The sequence below is a fragment of the Panthera onca genome, chromosome F2 (genome assembly GCF_046562875.1).
Source record: "Panthera onca isolate mPanOnc1 chromosome F2, mPanOnc1 haplotype 2, whole genome shotgun sequence".
Classification (NCBI taxonomy): domain Eukaryota; kingdom Metazoa; phylum Chordata; class Mammalia; order Carnivora; family Felidae; genus Panthera; species Panthera onca.
Window position 1 is genome coordinate 33,713,112 of NC_138356.1, and position 23,424 is coordinate 33,736,535.

Genomic DNA, 23,424 nt, shown 5'->3' on the forward strand with positions numbered 1-23,424 from the left:
GCCCTAAGAAGATCTTAATGAAATATTTTATTATCCTCATTTTATCACCAAGGAAACTGGGGCCTTAGACAGGCAGAGTAACTTTCCCAAGGATAAACGCCTTGTAAGTGCCAGAGCTTGCATTCAAACTCAGGGTGCAATGATTTCAGAGCCTCACATCTTAAATGCTCTCCTAAAAACATTTAATCTCTATGTTATTTAGCGAGCTATAATTGATTGTGATCGTGAGATAATTTGGTCCAAATTCTATTTGTTCAGAATGAACACATATTGGAGGGTACTGTATTGTTAGACATCTGAATAATTCAAGGTCAACAGGAACTCTTACCTTTGTGGAGAGTAAATGCTTGTCCAGTGGAATTTCAGGATTGACACGCTCAATGTTTAAAAAAGCAAACAGCTTAGCTCATATTTTCATTCTTGGATTATTTTAAATGATGCAGTGCCAGAGTACACAAAAGCAGATAGCTTGGTTTCAGATTTTCATTCCTGAATTGGGATTTCAATATGCATGCCATGCTGGCAGATGCCTATGAAAGAGTGGAAGGAGTAAGGGATGGAAATTACCGTATTTACTCTTGTGTTAGGCAGGTGACTTTCCTGCAACTTGCATGGTGATTTTAATTTCCTATAAATAGTGAAACAGTGACTAAAAGATGCTCTCTAACATGTTGTTTGGAAAAACGTGTGCTTAACTTCAACTTGTAGGTACCATCACAAAGTTTACGTCTTTGAAAGAGAGAAAGGTCAACAGTGTTTGGCTTCAACAAATTATTGTCTAGTTCAGATAAGTGAGGTACGGTTAAATCAGAAATAAATTCATTCATTCATCATTCACTTTAGGAAACAGATAAATGAAATTACTATAGGTTTTGATAAGTAGAAGAAATAATATACACCTGGTACTCTCATAAAAATTAAGAATCTACTTAGATGGGGTGGCCAAGAAAGGTCACTCTGAACGGGTGACTTTTCAGCTGAAGCCTGAATGATGGGAAAAAGCCTGAGGGAAGAGCACTTTAGTTAGAAGACAGAAGCTGAAAGCCTCTGCGGCTAGAAGGAGGTTAGTATATTCTGGGTACACACTGTACATGTGCTGCTGAAGCGAGCACATATTCTGGGAACACACAGGAGAGAGCAATAGTTCAGATGAGAGATGTCTAGGGCTTAGACTGGGATGATAGCAGTGGAAATCGAGACAAGTGAGTAATCTAGAGGCATATTTTGGAAATTGAAATCAAACCCTAGAATGCACTCTATACATAAATGCAATATCTTCAGTGCATCACACACACACACACACACACACACACACACACACACACACACAGAGTTTTAGATTTCCATTTCTAGTTCTGTATAATCTCAAGAAATCTTTAACACGTTTCAGTCTTTTATCAGATATTTTTGACTATAAACAATTTCTTTTGCTTAATGGGAGTGAAAGAAATTCTCCTTCAAACAATTCACTTCCTATTAGTTAGAAATTCCCTCTCTCTCTTTCCTCTCTCCCTTCTACCCTCCCTGAATTCCTTCCTTCTTGCTTGCCTGCCTGCCTTTCTTCAACTGTATTTGTTTTATGGCTACTGAGCTAGGTATTGGGCCTATGGTTATAAGCCCAATATATATGTAAAACAGTCCTGGTTTCTGCCTTCATGAAGTTTCATTTAATTGGGAACTAATTCACTCAGGACAAAATTTTTATCTATTTTACATTTCTATGCTTTTTAAGCTAGTTAGTGAATGCTTATTAATACCAGGTAGTATTCCTAAGTACTCTGCATGTGTAATCTTAATGAATCTATAAGACAAACACATTTCCATTCTCCTAGTTCTACTACCGAGGGAGCCCATGCACTGGGACGTTACTGGCCCCAAGTACGTGGCAGAGCTGGAGGCGGCACCCAGGTCTCTGGAAGTCTGAGTTCCAATTGTTAATTTCAACGCTTTGTGGTCTAATTCTATTTTACAACCAATGTACCAAATACATAAATAAAAGCACATGAGTGAACAAACAAAAACTTGCTCTGGCTTAACTACAGAGACCCCCCTCTTGTTACAGGTATGCTGGCTCCTGGTCTTCCTCTAGTTGGGAGGAGCCTGGAGAAGTTTATAGCTCCCTCTCTCAGGCTCCTCTGGGCTACTCACATTTCAGATATTGTTTTAAGAGAAGTCATAAAATGGAGGTCACGGGGGGTTGGGACAGTAGTCAATACCAATGACCTACTAGGTAACCCAAATCTCTGATAACCACTCCTTATTCCCGAGCATGGAGGAAAATAGTTGCTTTCCTGCATTTTCATTGTCTTAGTTTAATGGTGATCATGTTGAAATGCAGAATTGAGTTTTGTTTCCTGTTTCTTTCTCATGTGCAGCCATGCAAATTTCACTAATGGTATTATGAACTCCATCTGAGATTTGTAGATTCATCTCATGAAGAAAATGTTTTACTAGAATCATAATAATGCAAATTTATATTTCTCCTTGCTTACCACGTCCAGCTCTACTTCACATCATGGTCAGTGATCTGCAAAGGCAAATCAGGTCATATCCCTCATCAGCACGACACTCTCCAATAACTTGCCATTGCACCGACGTCAAAGATCTACTCTTCACTGTGACCTACGTGACCTGGCCTGTACCATCCTTTCTCACTCCACTTTGCAACACCCTCTCCTCAGGTTACTACCCTCCAGCTACAGGGTTCTTGCAGTTTCCTCCACTTGAAGTGCTTTTTCTTGAATTCTTCCAATGGCTTTCCGTGCTTTAGTTCTTTTATTTCCCCTCCTCAGGAAACTCTTCTACAATTATCACACCTACAGAAGATGCCTCTTTTCCAGTCTCTCCAGTGGATCATTCCTGATAAGCCACATGGTTATTGTCTACTTGCTTTTCATCAGTACCACCCACTCAGTGGGAGCAGTCAGTCTCTCTCTCTTCATCCTTAGTATATCTCCAGTGCCTAGAACAGAGCATGACATGTAGAAAGCATTAAAGATCTGTGTTGAACGCATTCTTTAGATATATTTAAAAACCTATTGGATTTTGATAAATATTATTCCATTTGGAATTTATTTGATTTGGTAGGTCAAATATACTAATAAGAACTTCAGAAGTAGTAGTTACTATGATTAGTCACCGATGTCATAGGCTAAAGAACAGTGTTGGACCAGTCACTGAACAAAATAAATACACTTATGCGATGTAATGACTTAAAATTATGGAGTGGAATGTAGTGACTTCAGAAGTTTCTGTCTGGTGGTTGGCATAGAAACCATTTCTGAGAGATAGGATTCATGCCAAGATTTGTGGCATGTCATTTATCTACATGTGTAGTAAAGCCTAAATTAAAGATATATGTTCAAATCAAGGTATATTAAATTTGTGAAATATATTATTATAATTTATATTTTCCACGCACTTCCATATTTATATTTATGCAATTCTTATTACTCTATCCTTGTTAAAAGAATAATAAAATTCTTTACAGGACAAGTAATAATGAACAACTCTTTCTAGGTTACCACTACCAAAGAGAGATCCTTTTTTATTTCACTAAATAATGTACCTTAACAAAATCAGCGTAGATTTTAGTAACACAACAGTTCAACAATGTGAAAGTGTGAAGAAATTGTTGTTCCTGAATCAGAATTGACGAACTCTGTTTTTTTTTAAGTTCACTTTGGAGCTCATGCCATTTTTTAATTATGGCAAGGGGAGAGTTTGTACAATATCAGACATGCTAAGCTGCCATGTGTTTCTCTCATCACCCTGTCCCCGACTAGGCAGTGCTGCTGGTTGCAATCTGAGTACCGAGCCCCAGGCAACAATGCCCATTACTCACCCTCTCAATCAAATATCAATGTGGGAAGTTTGTGACTTAGGCCAAAGATGAAAAAATCTGACCAGCTGTTCCTCTCAGGCTCAGTTCTGATCCCTGTGTGAAAAAAGAATACCTTAGAAAAGTAATTGTGAGTCTGAATACAATGGTTGCCAAACAAAGAATCTAGTTCTGTTTGTTTTGGAAGAGCCATGTGCATCAATCTGGCTGTGAGCAAGGTATTCATATGTGTGCTTCTGTCCAAGAGGGACAGCGAGGTTCATCCATCTCATTTGAATGGAGCTTTCTCGGTGTGAATTATGTGTCTTCTCTACCCCTTCCTTGGTATTTTCTGAAAAGAAGAATGTCTTTATGGTCAATAATAAGTGATTACTAACTGTGAAACTGAAAACCAAAAATCTGGTCAGAATGGCCACCCTTGAGGATTCAAGCTCTGATGGTACAGAGGGATAAACTGTCCTAAGAGTTAATGTCAGTAGAACATCGGAGTTTAATGAGGGATTAACTGCAGAGGTGGCAAGATAGATCTTCTCCAAGCAGGAGCAGGACACTCCTGGTCCCCGGTCATGTTATTCCCCAACCAACCCATTGTTTTCCCACTGGTTTTTGTCTGCACTTATGTATCAAGCCTCGATTGAAACTTTCTTGGCCCTAAGTGTGGATATATGTTCCAATTTTTCCATGTTGTTGGCATTCATAAATATTAACCAGCAATAATTAGCTTCTCTTTTCTAAAGAGTGAGACATGAAAAGCCTTCATTGTCCTGAGAAAGCAGCTTTGGCTCTTCTATACATTGCAATTCATTTTTACATGACATACAAGTACTTTTCATTCAGTTATATTCCATTTTCAATAGGATATTGTGAACAATTAAAATTATAAAAACTAGTTCTGGTTTCTATTAGTAATATTTTGTTTCAAGGTTAAAATATATTGGATCTTACAAGAGAGTTTATTTTAGCGATGTAAATAAAGAATATACATTCCTTAAAGCCTTTTGAATTCACATGATTCTTCTGATGCATGAAGAAAAGTGCATTTTACTACAGCTAATTCTGATAGGAAACTATAATTCCAGAAGCTCAATTCTAGTTACACACTGAATTGGTCTAGAGTAAATAAAAATATTTGTTCTAGCATGGAAAAAACCGCATTTGTTTTAGACATCAATATTTATATGGATCCTTTTCATCACTTTTTGGTTTATAGAATTTCACATGATTAGCTATTCATCTTGCATTCTGGTTTTCAAGGTCACAGAGAGACCACTTGGTGAGATGTTGAGCTAGAATTTCAGAGAGGATATGTTAAAGATTTTGTCATAAACATACCTCTACTAAAACAAGGTAGATAGCTTATGTACCAGAGCACGCAAAAACAATAGCTCAGTGCAGCAGTTTGCTCTCCATTTGGAATTTCCTCCTTCCTAATTTCTGTTTTACACAAATGAGTATGTATTATGATCACCTTGAGGAGTGTGTGGCTGACCATATTATGTTCCACAGGTGTGTTCTTCTCTACAGCAATAATAGTTAACTAAGAATGTTTCTGTTTTGAGAAAATTTATGTCAAAATTTCATACTAGTTTTAAGTTATTTAAATACCAAAGGCCAAACTATATGCAGGGATTTCAGGTGATTGCAATTTATGAAATACATTAATATTATATCATAGTAAACAATCATTTCCCCCCCAAACATCACAAATCAAGGGGATGCATTAGAATGTAAAACAAAGTAAAAAACAACATTATAAAGCTGTATCTAAACAGAAATTACATCTCTTTTACAATGACAAGATAGTCCTTATCATTTAGAGGCAAAATCAGAAGCATCCAAAGAACTTTTTCTAGACAACAGATAATAATTAATCGCATCTTAGTCTTAGGGTATGAGGCATGTTGAAACACTATTGACAGGACTTTTTGAAAAGCTGTGTGTGATGGCTTACTTGACAGCACTTTTTTTCTTAGTGGAACATAAAATAACAGTTCATCCTAGGGTCAATAGTATCTACATTGGAGGAAATGAAGATATTAAGTAGCCCTTTCCTATAGAAGGAAGTTTACTTTTAAAATACAAAAAAATATATATATATATAAGTGGAAATATAGAGAGATCGGTAGAAGGATACAAACTTTAAGCTGTAAGATGACTAAAGTCCGAGGATCTGATGTGTAACATGGTACAACAGGAGATAAAACTATATTGTATAATTGAAATTCGCTAGGAAAGTAGACTTAAATGTTCTCTCACACACACAAAAGATAAATAGGTGAGGTGATAGATGTGTTAATCAACTAGATGGGAGGAATCCTGTGTCACAATGTATATGTACATCAAGTTATTATGATGGACACCTTAAACAGCGTACAATTTTATTTGTCAGTTATCCAGCAATTAGAGCTGAAAAATACTGAAAATTGTGCATTATGTCAACACAAAATATTTTAAGAGTAGGTTATTTAATTTCATTATTTATTTGGAAGAAATATAATAAAATAGCTGTGTGGTATATGCTATTAATGCAAAAATTCCTATTAGTCTTGATTACTTATTTTTGGAAAAATAAATACTTAATGATATTAAATATTCAAACAATTGATGCAGACATTTTTTGGCTCTGTTGCTCAGAAATTTCATGAAAAGCAGTCTCTAATGTCTTTAAGATGCCATGATTTTAGTTTTATCAAGTTTGTGCCTTACATTTTTTAAGATAATACTTTGCATTTCTTCCTGCATGAAAACCCCACAGCTCTTAAGCATTCATTCCATTAAATTTGTAAAGTGAGAATAATGATAAATGCAAAATGTTAGTTTCAAGTGCTTGTATGTCTATTACTTTGTTTGTTGCTAATAACCAAGTAAAGTGTCCAAGGCAGTTATTATTTTGAAAAGTTATCTGACCAGCCTAGGGGAGCAATGCTTTAAAGCCAGAGAAGTGGCTAACTAAACAGTATTAAACAGTACCCCGAAATCCACCCCCCTAAAATAAATAAAAATAATACCAAAAAAATCAATACAAATCTAACAGCAGCGTGGCCTTGAATTGCAGGGTGGATGAATTTGGAAGGAAAGGCTAGGCTAGAGCTAAAAAGTAGAGAGGGTAGACTTTTGAAGTCCCCTGAATATCATTTAAAGGAGTTTGAATTTTATTTTTAAAAACTTGTTTATCAAATAGTATACCAGAGAATTGTTAAGCCTTGTAGGAATTATATTTAGTTCTTATTACAGTATTTAGAATTTCAGTTAAATTTGTTATACTAGATTAATACTTTTTGCAAATAATTGGTCACAGATGGTTAAAAAGGTTTACTTCAACTCCCACCCTGGGAAGGGTGGCCATTAGACTGAGAGGCTCAGAGTAGTTCAAGGAGAAGGTGAATGCTGTGGGTATCAACTTTATCTTCCACCAGTTCATCCTAGTGATGTCTGCGGGTTAGCACCTGTGCTCTGCAATATGCACTGAAAGCACTGTTCATGACCAACAGGGAACAAGGGTTATTTAGAGCAGGTGTCTGCTCAAAGAGAAATTGGATAAAAAGAACAAGGCCAGAGAAGGGTACTAATTTTTCTGAGTCCTAAATACATTGGCCTACACTGTAATAAGTACTTTACTGTATTATCTCATTTAAGCCTCATCAGACTCCTGTAAGGCAGGCATTATTCTCTGTTTCACAGATAAAGTATCTGAGACCAAAAAAGTTTGGGCAAACAGCCACCTAAGTGCTATGAAATGGCAAAGCAAAACACAATTCCACTTAAGTTTGCAAGCAAATGCTAGATTAAGTTATTGGAAACTAAATTTGACCATCTAAACTTGATCCTAAGAAAGATATCATAAAGTGTAATGAATTTTCTTCTATTTAAGGTACTATTACTGCATTTTATTATTTTTTTTTATTTAAAAAATTTTTTTTATTGTTTATTTATTTTTGAGAGACAGAGAGACAGAACATGAGCAGGGCAGAGAGAGACACACACACACAGAATCCGAAGCAGGCTCCAGGTTCTGAACTATCAGCATAGCCCCATGCCGGGCTTGAACTCACTAGCTGCGAGATCATGACCTGAGCCAAAGTCGGATGCTTAACCAACTGAGCCGCCCAGGAGCCCCGCTATTACTGCATTTTAAAAGAAAAAATTGTATTTAAAAGAAAATAAGTTTATAAACCCTGATCAAACCTCATTACATAGGTTTTGGGGGTCCTCACCTTTGGATTCATGCTCCTCCCTTGCAAATAAAGTAACTATCTCAGATAGATACATTGTTAGTAAGGGACATCAGATGCGACAAGGCTTCCTACAAAGTTGCCATTAACAGCAACCAAAATTTAAGATCCAATCCAAGAGAGTTATTACTGGTGACAAACTCAGGAACTAAGTCTATCATGGTCCTATATAATGTGATGAGCCAAGTTTTCCAATTCTGTTTTTGGGGGAAAAAACAAAACAAAAACAAAAACAAAACATTGTCAGGGAGGAAGGTAAAAGTTATGTTATATATGAAAATTAAATACATTAATTTAAAATTTTGATTTTTATTAGTAATTTTGGCTTAGTTGAAACTTCCACAATTCAGACACTCCACCCACCAAAAGCTTTTGTTTACCCAAATGATCTTTCTTGGCGGCTCTATTATCTATCTGCCTGTCACTCTGTTTCTCTTTCACTTTCTGTCTCTGACCTTGCTCTTCCTTTCTTCGTATAAGCACATTTTGTGGGGGGGGGGGGGGGGGGAATCCTACAAGTTGCCCAATACATCGATAATAATGCTGGGAGAAATGCTGTCACTATGCTAGGAAAGAATTTGTAGTTAATCATTGCTGGCTCTTTTTCTGGCATTATTTATCTCTGTGTATTCCTAACAGTTTTCTTTTTAAAGCCATGTCCAGAAATCTCAAAGTCTTTGACACAATTTAAAATGGTTGCACTTGGGGTATCTGGGTGGCTCAGTTGGTTAGGTGTCCAACTTCGGCTCAGGTCATGATCTTGCGGTTGGTGAGTTCGGTTGGTGAGCTTCAGTCCCGTGTCCTGCCTCAGGCTCCGTGCTGACAGCTTGGAGCCTGGAGCCTGCTTGGGATTGTGTCTCCCTCCCTCTCTGCCCTCCCCCCACTTGTGCTTGTCTCTTTTCTCCAAAAAATAAACATTAAAAAAAGTTTTTAATTAACAGAATTTTAAAAAAATTTTTTAACAGAAATTTTGTAATTTTTTTAAAATTTAATTAACAGAAATTTTTAAAAAAATCATCTCTTTGCACTGTTGACAGGGAATTTTGAAATTTACAGGCAAACGTGCTGGAGCAAATCATTTAAGATGAGAATGATTAGTTTGTGGTTTCTGAAAAATACATTATTTTGACATGATTTGATGTTAATTGCTTTAAAATTCCAATTTTTATTAACTTTCTTATAGGAAAATACAATGAAAACACCAACCATCATTTTTTGAGACGATGACACCTAAACTATTAAATACTTCATTTTGCAAATTCTGCCTACTGTTTATTTGAATTTATATGGCATTGTGTACAGTCTTTAATTTGTTATTTATTCATTGTGGAGAGTCTTTTATTTTTTTTGATTAATGACAACCCATTTTTTATTTTTAAAAATCTTAATTTTATTTATTTTTCTTTCTTTTTTTATTTTAATTTTTTAATTTACATCCTAATTAGTTAGCATTAATGCAACAATGATTTCAGGAGTAGATTCCTTAGTGCCCCTTACCCATTTAGCCCATACCCCCTCCCACAACCCCTCCAGTAACCCTTAGTTTGTTCTCCATATTTATGAGTCTCTTCTGTTTTGTCCCCCTCCCTGTTTTTATATTATTTTTGCTTCCCTTCCCTTACGTTCATCTGTTCTGTGTCTTAAAGTCCTCATACGAGTGAAGTCATATGATATTTGATGGACAACCCATTTTTAAAATTCTGTCTATACATAAACAATAACAATATGATGAATTCCTGGATTGTTGGCCTTGCTTGGTATAAAGATTTTATTAAACATTTTATCTGGACCTGAGTAGATATTTATCCAACGAAGATGTTCAAATGGCCAACACATGCATGAAAAGATGCTCAACATCACTACTCCTCAGGGAAATGTAAATCAAAAATAAGCTATTGCTTCACACCAGTCAGAATGGCTAGTATCAAAAAGACAAGAAATAACAAGTGTTGGCAAGGATGTGGAGGAAAGGGAGCTCTTGTGCACTGTTGGTGGAAATGTGAATAGGTGCAGACAATATGGAAAACAGTATGAAGCTTCCTCCAAAAATTTATGATCCAGCAATTCCACTCCTAGGTATTTACCAGAAGAAAACACTAGTTTGAAAAGATATATACCTCTATGTTTACTGAAGCATTATTTACAATAGCCAAGACATGGAAACAATCTAAGAGTCCATTGACAGATGAATGGATAAAGAAAATGTGGGGTATATACACAATGGAATATTACACAGCCATGAAAGAGAATGAAATCTTGCCATTTGTGACAGCATGATAGACCTAGAGGGTATTATACTAAGTGAAATAAGTCAGACAAAGAAAGACAAATACATACGATTTTACTTATGGTGGAATTTAAAAAACAAAACAAATGAACAGACAAAACCAAACAGAAACAGACTCATAAATAGAGAGAACACACCAGTAATTGCTGGTGTGGAGGAAGAGGGGAATGGATGGCTGAAAGAGGCTAAGGGGATTAAGAGGTATGCGCTTCCAGTTATAAAATAAATAAATCACAGAATGTAAAGTATAGCATAGGGAATATAGTCACTAATATTGTAATAACTTTATATGGGGACAGTTGGTAACTAGACTCACCAGGGTGATCATTTCATAGTGTATATAAATATCCAATCACTATGTCGTACACCTGAAACTAATATTATATCGTATGTCAACTATATTTCCATAAAAAAATCCACTTTATCTGTATTACCACTGTATCAAATAACGTGAAATGTAGTTACCAACCTTTAACTACACATACCAGAAAAAGAGAGATTATGATTTAATGAATTGAAGCAAGATCATAGTTTACTGATACAAATAGTTATGTACTCAATAAGAAATATAAAACACCTCCATTAACTACAAACTATAGCACCACACTATCACAGTAAAGCAGAAAGTTGACCCCAGACAACCCAAATCTGCAGGTTTTCTAATCTAACACTGACATATTTGAGTTCAGAGTCTAAGGGCATTTGCTTTGCTGTTCGCTTAGATTTTCCGAACTATCTCAGTTCTTGATTCCACACTGCTATTGTGTGGATCAAATGATCCCTGGTCACAAAAATACGCCGGGGAGTGACTCCCCTGGCGTCCAGGTTATGAGTGTGGTCAGTCATTCCACATGCCTTGGGGATGAGCTATCTTTACCATGATGAGAGATTTCCTTTTCAAGGTTAGTAATCCCCAAATACAAAATGCTAGCATCAATAAAAGTCAAAGCAATTAAGGAAATGTATATTGCAACCTTGTTCAAGATAGCACTGAAATTAGTCTTACATCTCTTTGCTGTCTTTTTTGTAAGTAGTATTATTACTGACCTAGAACAAAGAAGAAATTTGACAATATACTCTCAGACTTACAAATATGTAGTACATTGACTTCTTCAATGTAAACCATAACCAGACATTTAAAAATATATCTCTGTGCACATTGGACCTACCAATTCCATTCTCCTTTCGCATGGGTCATCATATTCTAAAACAACTTGGGAGGGACAGAGAAAAACACAAAGCAATTCTGGAAGCCTCTCCTCTTCCTTTTCTTCTAATCTTTCATTCTTTCTTGGAGAAGGAGGCTCTACATTTTAAACAATATGACTCACTTTATGTTTGTGGCCTTCCAACACTCCAGAATATTCTCGACTTTTCGTGAGCAGAGGTACGGCTCACGGAGTAGGGGTAAATCAGTCCCAGGCTCCTGCTCTGCGTGAACCTAGGATGCAGACCTCTCCCGGATTCCCGGAGCTCTCCGAGATCCAGCCCTCACAGTCCTGCAGATCAAAGGGACTCGCTAGGTTGGGAAATGCTGCCTGGGGCGGTTCCAAAGACAGGGCATTGTAAATATCTTTAAGGGTAGCGGAGTTATAGAACCTTCCCTCCGGCCTCTTTCTTCCCATCCTCTGCTCCTAACATTTTACAAGTTGTCTGCAAGGGAGTCAAACACGGGTCAGGCAAACAAACGTGTTCTTTCCAGCCACCGTAACCGGATCGCTGGAACGAAACAAACTCCCAGAAGCGTCCACAGACCGTAGCCAGACAACCAGCCTGGGCTAAAAGCAACTTCGAAGTGAGGCTGCAAGCGCTGCTGGGGTGCACATTTTATTTGGTGGCTAAGCACAGTTAGGATACCCCACCTCCCGAAACAACAACAACAAAAAGCCTGCAGGAGGGAGGCAGGGAGGAGGAAACAAAAGTTGCCCGCATTTTTGCACCGCGGCAACACTAGTTAGAAAGCCCTGCAGCTTTGGGAGACGGAGGGAGAGTTAGCAGAGCCAGGAGCCGCGGTTTCAGGGAGAGGGTAGGGAGGGGGTGGGGGCCTTCGCCCATCTCCCCTCGGAGCCCAACAGCTGTCTAGCTCTTGGAATTCATTGGCTTCCCCCCACCGCGCCTCCCAAATACCACCCCAATCCAGTTTAGCCCCCCGCCCCACCCTCACTGACCTAATAAGGCCATGCAGTGTGTGGGGGACCTATATAAAAGGCGCGGGCTCGCGGGGACTCTGCACGACGCCGGGGAGAGAAGTCAGCTGCGGTCCAGTGCCCACAACGACGACCATGGCGAAGGAGTGGGGCTACGCCAGCCACAACGGTGAGTCCGAGCAGCCACCCACCCCCTCCCCCCTGTCCCGGGATAGTGCCACAGGAGCCCCTGGCATTGCATAGAAAGGAGCCCCTGGCATTGCAAATCTAGGGAGTGCGTGGGAAACTATGGGAGGAGGGGTTGATGGAAACTAACATTTACTGAGCATTTACCAAGTGCCAAAGGCTGCTGACCCTTTTACCTTTATCTCATTTAGTTCTCCCTGGTATGGAGCCGTTATTACTTCCGTTGGAGGAAACTGAAGTGCAGAGAGAGGCTCCGTAACTTGCTCAAGATCACACTGCCTCTGACTGAGAAGTCAGCCCACGAGAGGTCCAGTTCTGATTGTCCCTTACTCCATGATACTGGGCAAGCACTTTAACCTCTCTTAGCCTGGTGTTGGTTTAAGATCCTTGCTCTGCCTGCTGGCTTCTGCCTAACCCATGGTAAAAGAAATATGGGTGTGCTTTGAAAACCACATGTGGTCAGTGTTATTTTATTCCAGCTACATGATAGAAGATGGCATTGGTAAGACATGTGATGAAGTGCATCTCAAAAATAAGCCTTTGAGGCTGTATTCTTGAGCAAGCAGAGGGACTCCTCTGAGTTAAATAGTTTCTAGGTTCACTATTAACAAAACTATGAAAAGGTCTTAAATGCTAAGCCTTGTCTTGCCCAAACTGAAATCCAAGGCCTTTTCATAATCATTGACTAGTGTCCGTGTATTTTGCTGGTTTAGTCTATTAGAAAGGGCTCAGAATGTGCCACCAAATAAATCCGTGCCCTCAACTTGACTTCCTAGGTCCTGACCACTGGCATGAACTTTATCCAATTGCCAAGGGAGACAACCAGTCGCCCATCGAACTGCATACTAAAGACATCAGGCACGACCCTTCTCTGCTGCCATGGTCAGCATCGTATGATCCTGGCTCTTGCAAGACCATCTTGAACAACGGCAAGACCTGCAGGGTTGTGTTTGATGATACTTACGATAGGTCAAGTAAGTATGGCACTTAGGTAGAGGCACATGGGCATTTTCAATGTCCATATTGGCACAATGAGATTTATGACACAGTAACAGAGTTAGTGGGAAAAGGAGCCACTTCATCTCTGAAAATGGAGATGATACTCTGTTTTTCTCTAGTCATGAAGAATTATATTTATGCATTGACTAGGAATGTCACACTCTCTAACCTTGGTCAACTTTGCTGCTGCAAAATGGCCCTATGCCCAAGCTAAAAGTTGGCAATGCATTCTTGAAATGCAGCTTGATAGGGAGGTGATGGCAATGAGTCCAAATGAGTGTCCTTCAGGCTCTGATGGCCTACACCTAAGGGTTCTTGTGGTTTTTGACCACAGCCTAGAGAGCAAGGCACTCATTCCCAAGTGTGGCCGAGATACCATCCTACAAAGCAAGGAACATAGCACTTTCTTCCTCTGGGGTGTGTGTGTGTAGGGGGGGCAATCCAGGGGAGAGAATAAGGTCATTAGATGAGTCTGGAACATTGCCTTCAATGCTTCAGTGGGGTTCGTATAATTAATCCTTTTGGTGAGTGTTTTTGAAGTATCTGACAATTTCGTGAGTAGTGATTTGTGCTGTGTGAAAATGAAAAATCACATGTTTAAAAAACTCTTTATTTCACTACACTATTAAGCAAGTTGGAGAAATAAAAGAAGGCTAATTAGAAATGCTTTATTTCACTGTAAATGAGGTAAGAAGGAATCTAATATTTTGATGATTGATGCACAAAATACATTTTCCTACAACCACATTTGTAAAAAAAGTTAAAATTATCCTCACTGATTTACATAAATGAGTATTCTCAAAGATGTTATAAAAAGAGCATAGTGTCATAATTCCTACCTACCAGAAGGCTCCAAATAAGAAATATCATGGAAATTTGTATTTTCTTAAACAATAATTTCATGTTGCTGTTATTTCTTTCTCCCTTCTCCATTTAAATCAAGTTCCATTCTGAAGGAGAAACGACAAAATTAAACAGTATCCATTATGTTGAACCACATGAAAATACCGGTTTTGTAAGCAAAAATGGTGAAATACAGTTCCATATGAGTTATCCTAATAATTGGATTCATGTGCCCAAAAAATAACTGTTGTAGTGCTTGGACAGGAAAAATGCTATGAATCAAACCACTTATTTCTACATGACCAAGCTCACACAAGTCTAGCTCTATTGTTTCAGACTTATATTATGTGGCTTTCAGTGTGCCATTTCAGCACCAATAGTTGGTCAATCCTTTCTAGAATAGCTACTCTCTGAATTCTATTTTGACGTAGCTTATGTTGCTAAATATTGATTTTAGGATTTTTGCATAGTTTCCAATGACCTGCAGAAAATATTTGAACCTGTAAATCACCCCCCAGGTGAATGAAGTGAGATCAAAGTTAAGTGAAGGGTTGAGGTATTTGGACAACAAACTCAAAAACTAATGTTACCCAGAACTGTCTAGTTTAGCCGTCCACCATTGACTAATTCCCAAGAAATTTCTGAATTTTCCATTTTACCTCATTTGAGTAGACACAGTGTAAGTATGGATGAAAGCTCTTGCTTGTAGTCTTAAAGAAGAGTGGAGTTGGAGGCAAGACATGGAGAAGGAATTCACATTTGCTCAGTTATTGGTATACTTATGGGCACTGTGATGAGCACTTTAAAGTCCTTAATCTCGTTTAATCCTCACGGCAGCTCTGAAAGGTTGATATTATTATCACCTTCATAGAGATGCGAAAACAGGTTCAGAGAAGTTTAGCCACTTGCCTGACATCACACAATTAGCTAGGATTTGAACCTACATCTGCCCGCCTCTCAACTGTCATGTTCTTCCCACTGCAGTGCAGGACCAACTCATTTGTCGATAGTCTGCATCCTTATCGCCCATTGTTTATTTTAATTTTACTGTCATAAATGTTAAATTGATGTTTTAAACATAATAAAACAAGCAAAAAAAAATAAGACAGAAAAGAGAAATCATTTATTTTGATATATCCCAAGACTTTATTTTGCGAGAACAGACCAGGATGCTTGAGAACAATAGCAGACTGACTTTTGCCCAGCAAACTTTGTCTATAAGAACACTTGTTTAAAGTAAAACTCTGTAGGGGCGCCTGGGTGGCTCAGTCGGTTGGGCGTCTTACTTCGGCTCAGGTCATGATCTCATGGTTTGTGAGTTCAAGCCCCGCGTCAGGATCTGTGCTGACAGCTCAGAGCCTGGAGCCTGTTTCGGATTCTGTCTCCCCCTCTCTGTGCCCCTCCCCTGCTCCTGCTCTGTCTCTGTCTCTCTCAAAAAATAAATAAACATTAAAAAAAATTTAAAGTACAACTCTGTAAAAGAAGCATGAGTTCGCTGTTGACATAGCTTCTCTGAATCACAGTGCTGAGGGGTGGTCCTCTCACTGGACCCTACCGGCTTCGTCAATTTCATCTTCACTGGGGCGCCTCGGATGACCACGGCTCCGAGCACTCTGTGGATGGAGTCAAGTATGCTGCGGAGGTAGGAGGAACTGCTATGGTCCACTCTGGTCACAAAGTGAAACCTGCCAAGTGAAAATTACCAACAAAATAGTATCCGCTACTCTTCCTTCAAGCCCGTAGTTGTGAAAAAGAGCTGTAGTAGTTTTAGCATAAGCTGAAGTTGCTACATATTCTAGGCTAGATGGTTAAGAGAAGATGGGTTATGTCATGCATGAAAATTTTCAAGGTTATATTAAGAAATTGGATACCAGTTTAACAAAAAAAAGCCAAGGTACTGAATGGAACAGAAAAGATAAGGATAGCTAGCATTTATTAAGTGCTTACAAGTATTTACTTATATGATCCCCTCAGCAACTCTATGGGATAGGTTACAGATGAGGAAACTGAGGCACAGAAAAGCTACATAACAAAGTTACATGGCTGGTGAGTGTTAAACCTGGCACTCTACTTTATGTAGATTGGCAACAGAGTTTATCATCTTGTCCAGGGCCCTAAGCTGCCTCTTCTGTAAGAATGTAGTGCTCTAAAAATAGCATTTAGTAATTCTGGCTAATGCTAATGTTCTAGTCTCTTAATGAAGGGTGTGCATATATGTGTGTACATATATATATATATACATATATATGTATATATTTATATGTACACACATAGATGAATAGATACAAACACATACACATACAATTTAATATGAGCAAATACTACCTCTTGGTTAATCCATTAAGGAAAAGCCTGATTTGTAGTTCAGATCAAGGCATCAAATTACAAGGAATAAGACAAACCTCCTGCATTTTGTTTTTATAAAGCTAAGCCTGGAAGGGGTAGTGACACATGCACTGGAGGTGAGGAGCATTCGGTTTTTACTGCCGCACTCTTTTTTAGTGGTAGGTTCTGGTCAACACAGGAGCTGGGGCAGGAACCTTGGAGGCACTTGTGGACACGGTCTTAGGCGGCATCATTAGTGCTTAATTGCTGGCTAAACTAAACTCTAGGAGACCCAAAGTACACTTCACTATGATCGTTACACTGCTCTACAGTCCGTCCAGAAAGCCATGACAAGATAAATAATTAAGGCTGCCTTCTAGACACCTTCCCCCTGAAAATGGGAAAGTTTAGTAAATTTCTTACAACCTTGGGCAAGGCTTGCAGTTTGGCCTTTATACATGGGTTTATCTCAACGCTTTTGATCTTGAATATAGTATCTTTAACTGCTGTGAACTGCTGTATTCTCTTTCCATTCTGTGTAACTCAATATGGGAAATTTGACTAATTTAATTGGTGCCTATGTTCTAAATTAAGATAAGGTTACCACCAGGTTGTTGAGCACTGGATGCTAAAAGGAGGTAGATATAAAAATGCCCAAGAATTTTCCTACTGTTTGTCCCCTGCTACTTCCCTATTAATTCTAACTCTAGAATGTTAGCAGCTTCTTGCTTATAGTTGTACATTTCGCTGTTTCATTTGGTTAGAAAAAGGAGCAATTTAATGTTGTACAAAACTAAAATAAATATTTTGAATTAGTTTAACAAAAGTTCAACTTTCACTGATAGCTTATTACAAAGTTCTCGATCTACTTATAATAATTTTATACAGTTCTTCTTTGAACCATTAAAAATTTCACCAAAATGTTGCATATCAATATTTAGAATTCTATCAACTTCTATAAGAGTGTTCAACAACGTTAGACTACAATTGGGTTTATTGTGAATAATTTTACATATTTCTTTCCTCTAGAAAATTTCCTCCTAACCTATATTGTATCATTGCAGCTTCATTTGGTTCACTGGAATCCAAAGTATAACACTTTTGGAGAAGCTCTCAAGCAGCCTGATGGGATAGCTGTGGTTGGCATTTTTCTGAAGGTAAGGTAAAAATTGGCCACCTTTTTCTTCCAAAATTTAGTTCCTTACCAGTGGTTAAGGTAGCATGAGATCCACCCCTTCCTTTTATTTAGAGAGAGAGGAATGAATGTCATTATTCATTCAACTAATCAAGATATTTTGCTAAGATCAGCTCAAATTATTTAGCTCTCCTTTAAACATGTTTCTTTTGCCATTCTTTAGTAACCCTAACACTTCTAAATTCTTTCAAGAATGAATGTGTGTGTGTGTGTGTGTGTGTGTGTGTGTGTGTGTAAGGGTAATGGAGACAGAGCCTTGGAAGGAGCTTATTATGGTGATGGGGAGAGAAAAACAGTATTGTTCATTATCCTTTCCTGTTACTCTATTTCAATCACACTGGAAACCAGAAAAGCCAATGTTGGGAACCACTGTGATGCCAAGTCCCTGGCTGGACATCCCCTCGGCCTAGGGAAGCCACCACTCACATGATCCCAGGCTAAGATAGCACACGGAATGTGTGTGTTGTTGGGCCAACTTTGGTTTAAAGTGGACTTAGTGTCATTAACACTATGAATTTAGTAGTAACATAATCTAGATTTTAAGCCAGAGGTGAAAATCTAGCTTCTTTCTTTTTGAATGACCTAATTTGTTTTATGTCCTGAACTCATTGGGTCATTTTCAGTGATTGAATGCAACACAACAGGAAGTGGAGTAGGTCTGAATCGAAAGACAATAAGTTTAGTTTTACATAGGTCAAGTCCCTTCCAGCTCTAATTCTATATATAAAAAAAAGAGAAGAATGACTTCAGAGAAGGTCAAGGACATCATATGATTTTGTGGTTTTGTACTTCAGAGGCCTGGTGTCTAAGTTTAGTTCAAAAAATATATACCCTAACATCTTGGGAGAGAAATAAACTTATGTTTTTGCTTAGTACAAGATAATCTGGCAGATTTATAAACACTAGTTGCAGATGGATGGATCACAGTCAGTGTTCAAGACAATCATAGATTATGGAGAAGGGAAAAATATAATTATTGGTTTCCTATTTTCTTACAGATAGGACGTGAGAAAGGCGAATTCCAGCTGTTCCTTGACGCACTGGACAAAGTTAAGACAAAGGTGAAAATAAATCATATTCCCTCCTAGAACATAAAGCAAGGAATGTCAATTTTTATTTTTACATTTTCTTTATTTTTAAAAAAATTAAAAAAAATTTTTTTTAACGTTTATTTATTTTTGAGACAGAGAGAGACAGAGCATGAATGGGAGTGGGTCAGAAAGAGGGAGACACAGAATCTGAAACAGGCTCCAGGCTCTGAGCTGTCAGCACAGACCCCGATGTGGGGCTCGAACTCACGGACCGCGAGATCATGACCTGAGCCGAAGTCGGCCGCTTAACCGACTGAGCCACCCAGGCGCCCCTAAAAAATTTTTTTAATGTTTATTTTTGAGAGAGAGATACACAGAGTGTGAGCAGGGGAGGGTCAGAGAGAGAGGGAGACACAGAATCTAAAGCAGGCTCCAGGCTCTGAGTTGTCAGCACAGAGCCCGATGTAGGGCTCGAACTCACAAACAGTGAGATCAGACCTGAGCTGAAGTCAGACGCTTAACTGCTTAACTGACTGAGCCACCCAGGCGCCCCTATTTTTACATTTTCAAGTGTATTTGTTTCACTTAAAATCTGTTACTAAGTTTGATGAATATGCTAAGTATATGTATACAAACAAATGCTATTGTATTCGTATGGTTTATAATTTTTAGAGCAATTTCACATATATCAGACTAATTTTCATAGTCTATCAGATGACATTTTTTAATGAAGTAAATGTAAGAGAAGTTGAATGGTCAACCCCTGCCCTCAACACACACACACACACACGCATGCATAAATGCACACACTTAGAGAAGTACTAAATATTTGGGTTTTGGTTTTGCCCTTTCTCTCTTGGGCGACACCTATACATTTTAAATCTTAACAGTGGACTCTTCTGATTAACAGATTCATTTTAATTGCCTTTGGAATTGTTCTAATAAGATGCTTTTAAGTTTTATCACCGCAGAAAGTATTCTGAGTATAATATTCAAAGGAGCCTGGTTTTTATTTAGCATTGTGAACCTAAACATTAACTTATATGAAATATTTTTACTGTGGTTACATGTGAGTTTTCTTCCTTTTCTTGAGAAATGATAGAATTATAGTTCTACTGACAGTTAATAGGGAATAAAATGTTACAATGACTATGTCAAAGTCATAACATAAACCAGCTTCCCCCTCTGACCTTTATTTCTAAAAGTCATGAACTTTGCTTAACAGCACCATTTTTCCCATTGCATTTGAAATCCATTCTCACAAAATGGTGAAACCCTTGGGGTGGGCGGTGTGGGTGCACCTGCTCACTGAGCCTGCGCCCTCCTCTCTCCCAGGGCAAGGAGGCTCCCTTCACAAATTTCGACCCGTCCTGCCTGTTCCCTGCCTGCCGGGACTACTGGACCTACCACGGCTCCTTCACCACGCCGCCCTGTGAGGAGTGCATTGTGTGGCTCCTGCTGAAGGAGCCTATGACCGTGAGCTCTGACCAGGTAAGCTGCCGCCACGAGTGGAGTCTTGAGGACACACGGACTTACAGAACCACTTACGTTGGCTGTATAAGATATAGATGCTAAATGGAAAATGTACAGCTGCTAAATGGATGCTTACAAAACAGCTATACGACTAGAGACTTCATAGTTTGCCCTGGTTAATTACAGTCAGCTTCTTCAGCTTTCTAAAACTTGGCTTCCAAAAGTACCAGGATAAATGCCGATGATGTAAAGGTGGCTGTGACAATGAACGATGACTGGATTCATGCTCTAGAAACTCTTTAGGGTTTAGAATATCAATATGAGTTAGCCTTTGTTAATTTGGAGGCCCCTCAAATACTAAGCACTGGTTAGGAGATTGTAAATACAGGCTTGGGGAAAAGGATGCTAATGGAAGGGATTTAACATCCATGTGACGTGTATATGGTTTTTCCAGTTCTACAGACAAGTAAGTTGTGGCTCAGAAAGGTTAAATTGTTAGCCCAGGATCACACAGCCAAGTGCAAGAGCTGAGAGTCAGCTCTGGTCTGTCTGCTTCCAATACCCCTTGACCCCTTTCCACGGCCTTTCTTCTTAGTGTCCATCTAATCAATGTCCTTGCCACATTTATCAGAGAGACTTTCAAGGAAAGATTGTTTAGGGAGAAATATGTAACCAGGGTTATGCAGAACAGATTAAAGCAAATGGGCAACACAGAAACTCACACCCTAGATCATGAATGTCTAATAGTGAAGTATTTACCAGTATGTCTCCCTTACTTAAGACAGTTTTCATAATTCTGCCAGTTACAGACTCAAGTATATATGATAATTTTTTAATGAAAAGATTAGATTTAATGGTCAGGTTCACTCATGTACATATTTTGAAAGAGGAATGCAATTTTCTTAAGGAGAAAGCTAAAAACATTTTTGGGTAGAAATGTAGCATACAGAAGATAATTTCCTAATTTTTTCTTCCTCTTATAAGAAAAAAATTAATTTTAATTATAGTGTGACTAATTTTTTTTCTGTTTTTAAAAAATGTACTCCATAAACTTCTACAATGAAGGCCCATTAACTTCTTATTTGCACTGATATTGTCATCCCCTCCTACATAAAGCATATGCTTCATACTGACCCCTTATATTTAAATAATTGTTTCTGAATTCGAAGGAAAACACTTTGACCAGAGGGCATGGTGATCTATACAAAATGAAGAAAAGTATTATTACAAATAGAGAAAGACCTTATATTACTCGGGAACTGGTAACCAAATAACTCTGGACCAACAGGTTTCGTGGTTTCCTTGTCTTGTTTGAAAAGCCAGACTTTGCCGACTGTCACATGTGGAATGTGTGCACTTGGCCAGAATGTCGTGCTGACAGTCTCCCCTTGCCCCTTGCAGATGGCAAAGCTGAGGAGCCTCTTCTCCAGCGCTGAGAATGAGCCCCCAGTGCCCCTGGTGGGGAATTGGCGCCCTCCACAGCCTATCAAGGGCAGGGTGGTGAGAGCCTCCTTCAAATGAGGCTGCTGGAGCTTGCCCTCTTCAGGAAAGGAAACCTGCCATTGGAGAGCTTGGTTCCTTGTCTCCTTTTGGTGCTCCTTACTCCAAGTATATTTCAGTTTTCCACACTCATAGAGCAATGAATACAAGAGTGTAATACCAAGAAACCAGCTCCTTTGACAAGATGTAACATGAACGCATTTGGCCTTTGTAATAGTCATCTTTCCTATGAAAGTAGCATTTCTAGTAAGGTTTCAAAGAAGAAACAGGTGGAGGAGTAAAGATCTGGAAAAATGGGTATTTGACACTATTTTTCTGTCATCTTAAATTTCACAGAACTTCAGTTTTACTATTGTCATATTGTGAGTTGTCCATCTTAAAGAAGTAAGGAGTAATTCTATATGTAGGAGTAGATGTGTATGAGGATCATATAGCAATAAACATAAGCCAGAAATTAAAACTACTATGGACGCAAACAATTGAAATGATGCCTTTTAAACCTTAAATAAAACCAACAAGAGGTCCATCATTTATTACAGTTTTAGCTGCTGTAAAGATTATCTGGTTTTGAATATCAATGAAAGGAAAACACATTCAACTGGGCGTTTTAAAAAGTTTGATCTAGTATTTGAATTTCTTCTTCACAAAGGTGGCTGACTTTATCCTAATATTTTTCTTTACCTGAAGGAGGGCCATTTATTTTTAATTTTACTACTTTCTCTTTGCATGCTTATTAAAATAAAAATTGCCTCTGGTATCTTTCTAATTTGAGGGTGGAACAAGAATTCCTAGAACACAAAGGAGTGAATGACTGCACTTGAGGTAAAAGCAGTTGTACTGATCATCAAAACTAATAAAGATGTGAATGAAAAAAAATTGTGCTGTGTTTTTTAATGAAGAAAGGGGTCATAAATGACAGACACGGACTAAAACTAAGAATGGCAAACTTTGTAATTCTGTTTTTTATAATGGAAGGGTGATGACAGCAGAGTTAGGTTCTGATTTGAGTTGGATGTTACATCCCTCACAGAGTGGCTAAGAATCAGTGAGGGCCTTTGGAGAAAACTGCAGACCAGAAGAGGAATGTGTGACCATATATTTGAGAATGTGGAATAGTTACCAGAAGCCTCAAAGTTGGTTTAGGATTCTGGGGTCCAGGCCAGTACCATGATTGCTGCTAAGAGGAATGGAATCAAACCAGACAGTAGCTTTTATGTCCTTTTTTTTTTTTTTAATGCTTATTTATTTTTGAGAGAGAGTGAGATAGAGTGCAAGGAGGGGAGGGGTAGAGAGGGAGGAGACACAGAATCTGAAGCAGGCTCCAGGCTCCAAGCTGTCAGCGCAGAGCCCAACGCGGGGCTTGAA

At 38.4% G+C, this 23,424-nt stretch overlaps 1 protein-coding gene and 1 long non-coding RNA gene across 4 annotated transcripts; one reads left to right on the forward strand and one right to left on the reverse strand.

Moving 5' to 3' along the window:
- LOC132664251 (uncharacterized) lies at window positions 1-13,462 on the reverse strand. Of its 3 annotated transcripts, none has more exons than XR_009603546.3 (4): window positions 12,841-13,462; window positions 3,845-3,937; window positions 2,817-2,962; window positions 1-530 (listed from the first exon to the last, which is right to left on the reverse strand). It is a non-coding gene; the product is annotated as an uncharacterized LOC132664251 (long non-coding RNA). The 3 variants fall into 3 exon arrangements; XR_009603545.3 differs by lacking the exon at window positions 12,841-13,462 and adding an exon at window positions 11,692-11,854; XR_013553567.1 differs by lacking the exon at window positions 12,841-13,462 and adding an exon at window positions 11,692-11,854 and having other exon boundaries at window positions 2-530; window positions 2,821-2,962.
- On the forward strand, window positions 12,545-22,935 carry CA3 (carbonic anhydrase 3). The gene is made up of 7 exons (XM_060610827.3): window positions 12,545-12,676; window positions 13,470-13,667; window positions 16,059-16,177; window positions 17,925-18,017; window positions 19,054-19,116; window positions 20,422-20,577; window positions 21,961-22,935. Exons 1-7 carry the CDS (start codon window positions 12,643-12,645, stop codon window positions 22,078-22,080), a joined length of 783 nt encoding a protein of 260 aa, XP_060466810.1. The 5' UTR covers window positions 12,545-12,642; the 3' UTR covers window positions 22,081-22,935.
- The last annotated feature ends 489 nt before the right edge of the window (window positions 22,936-23,424 follow it).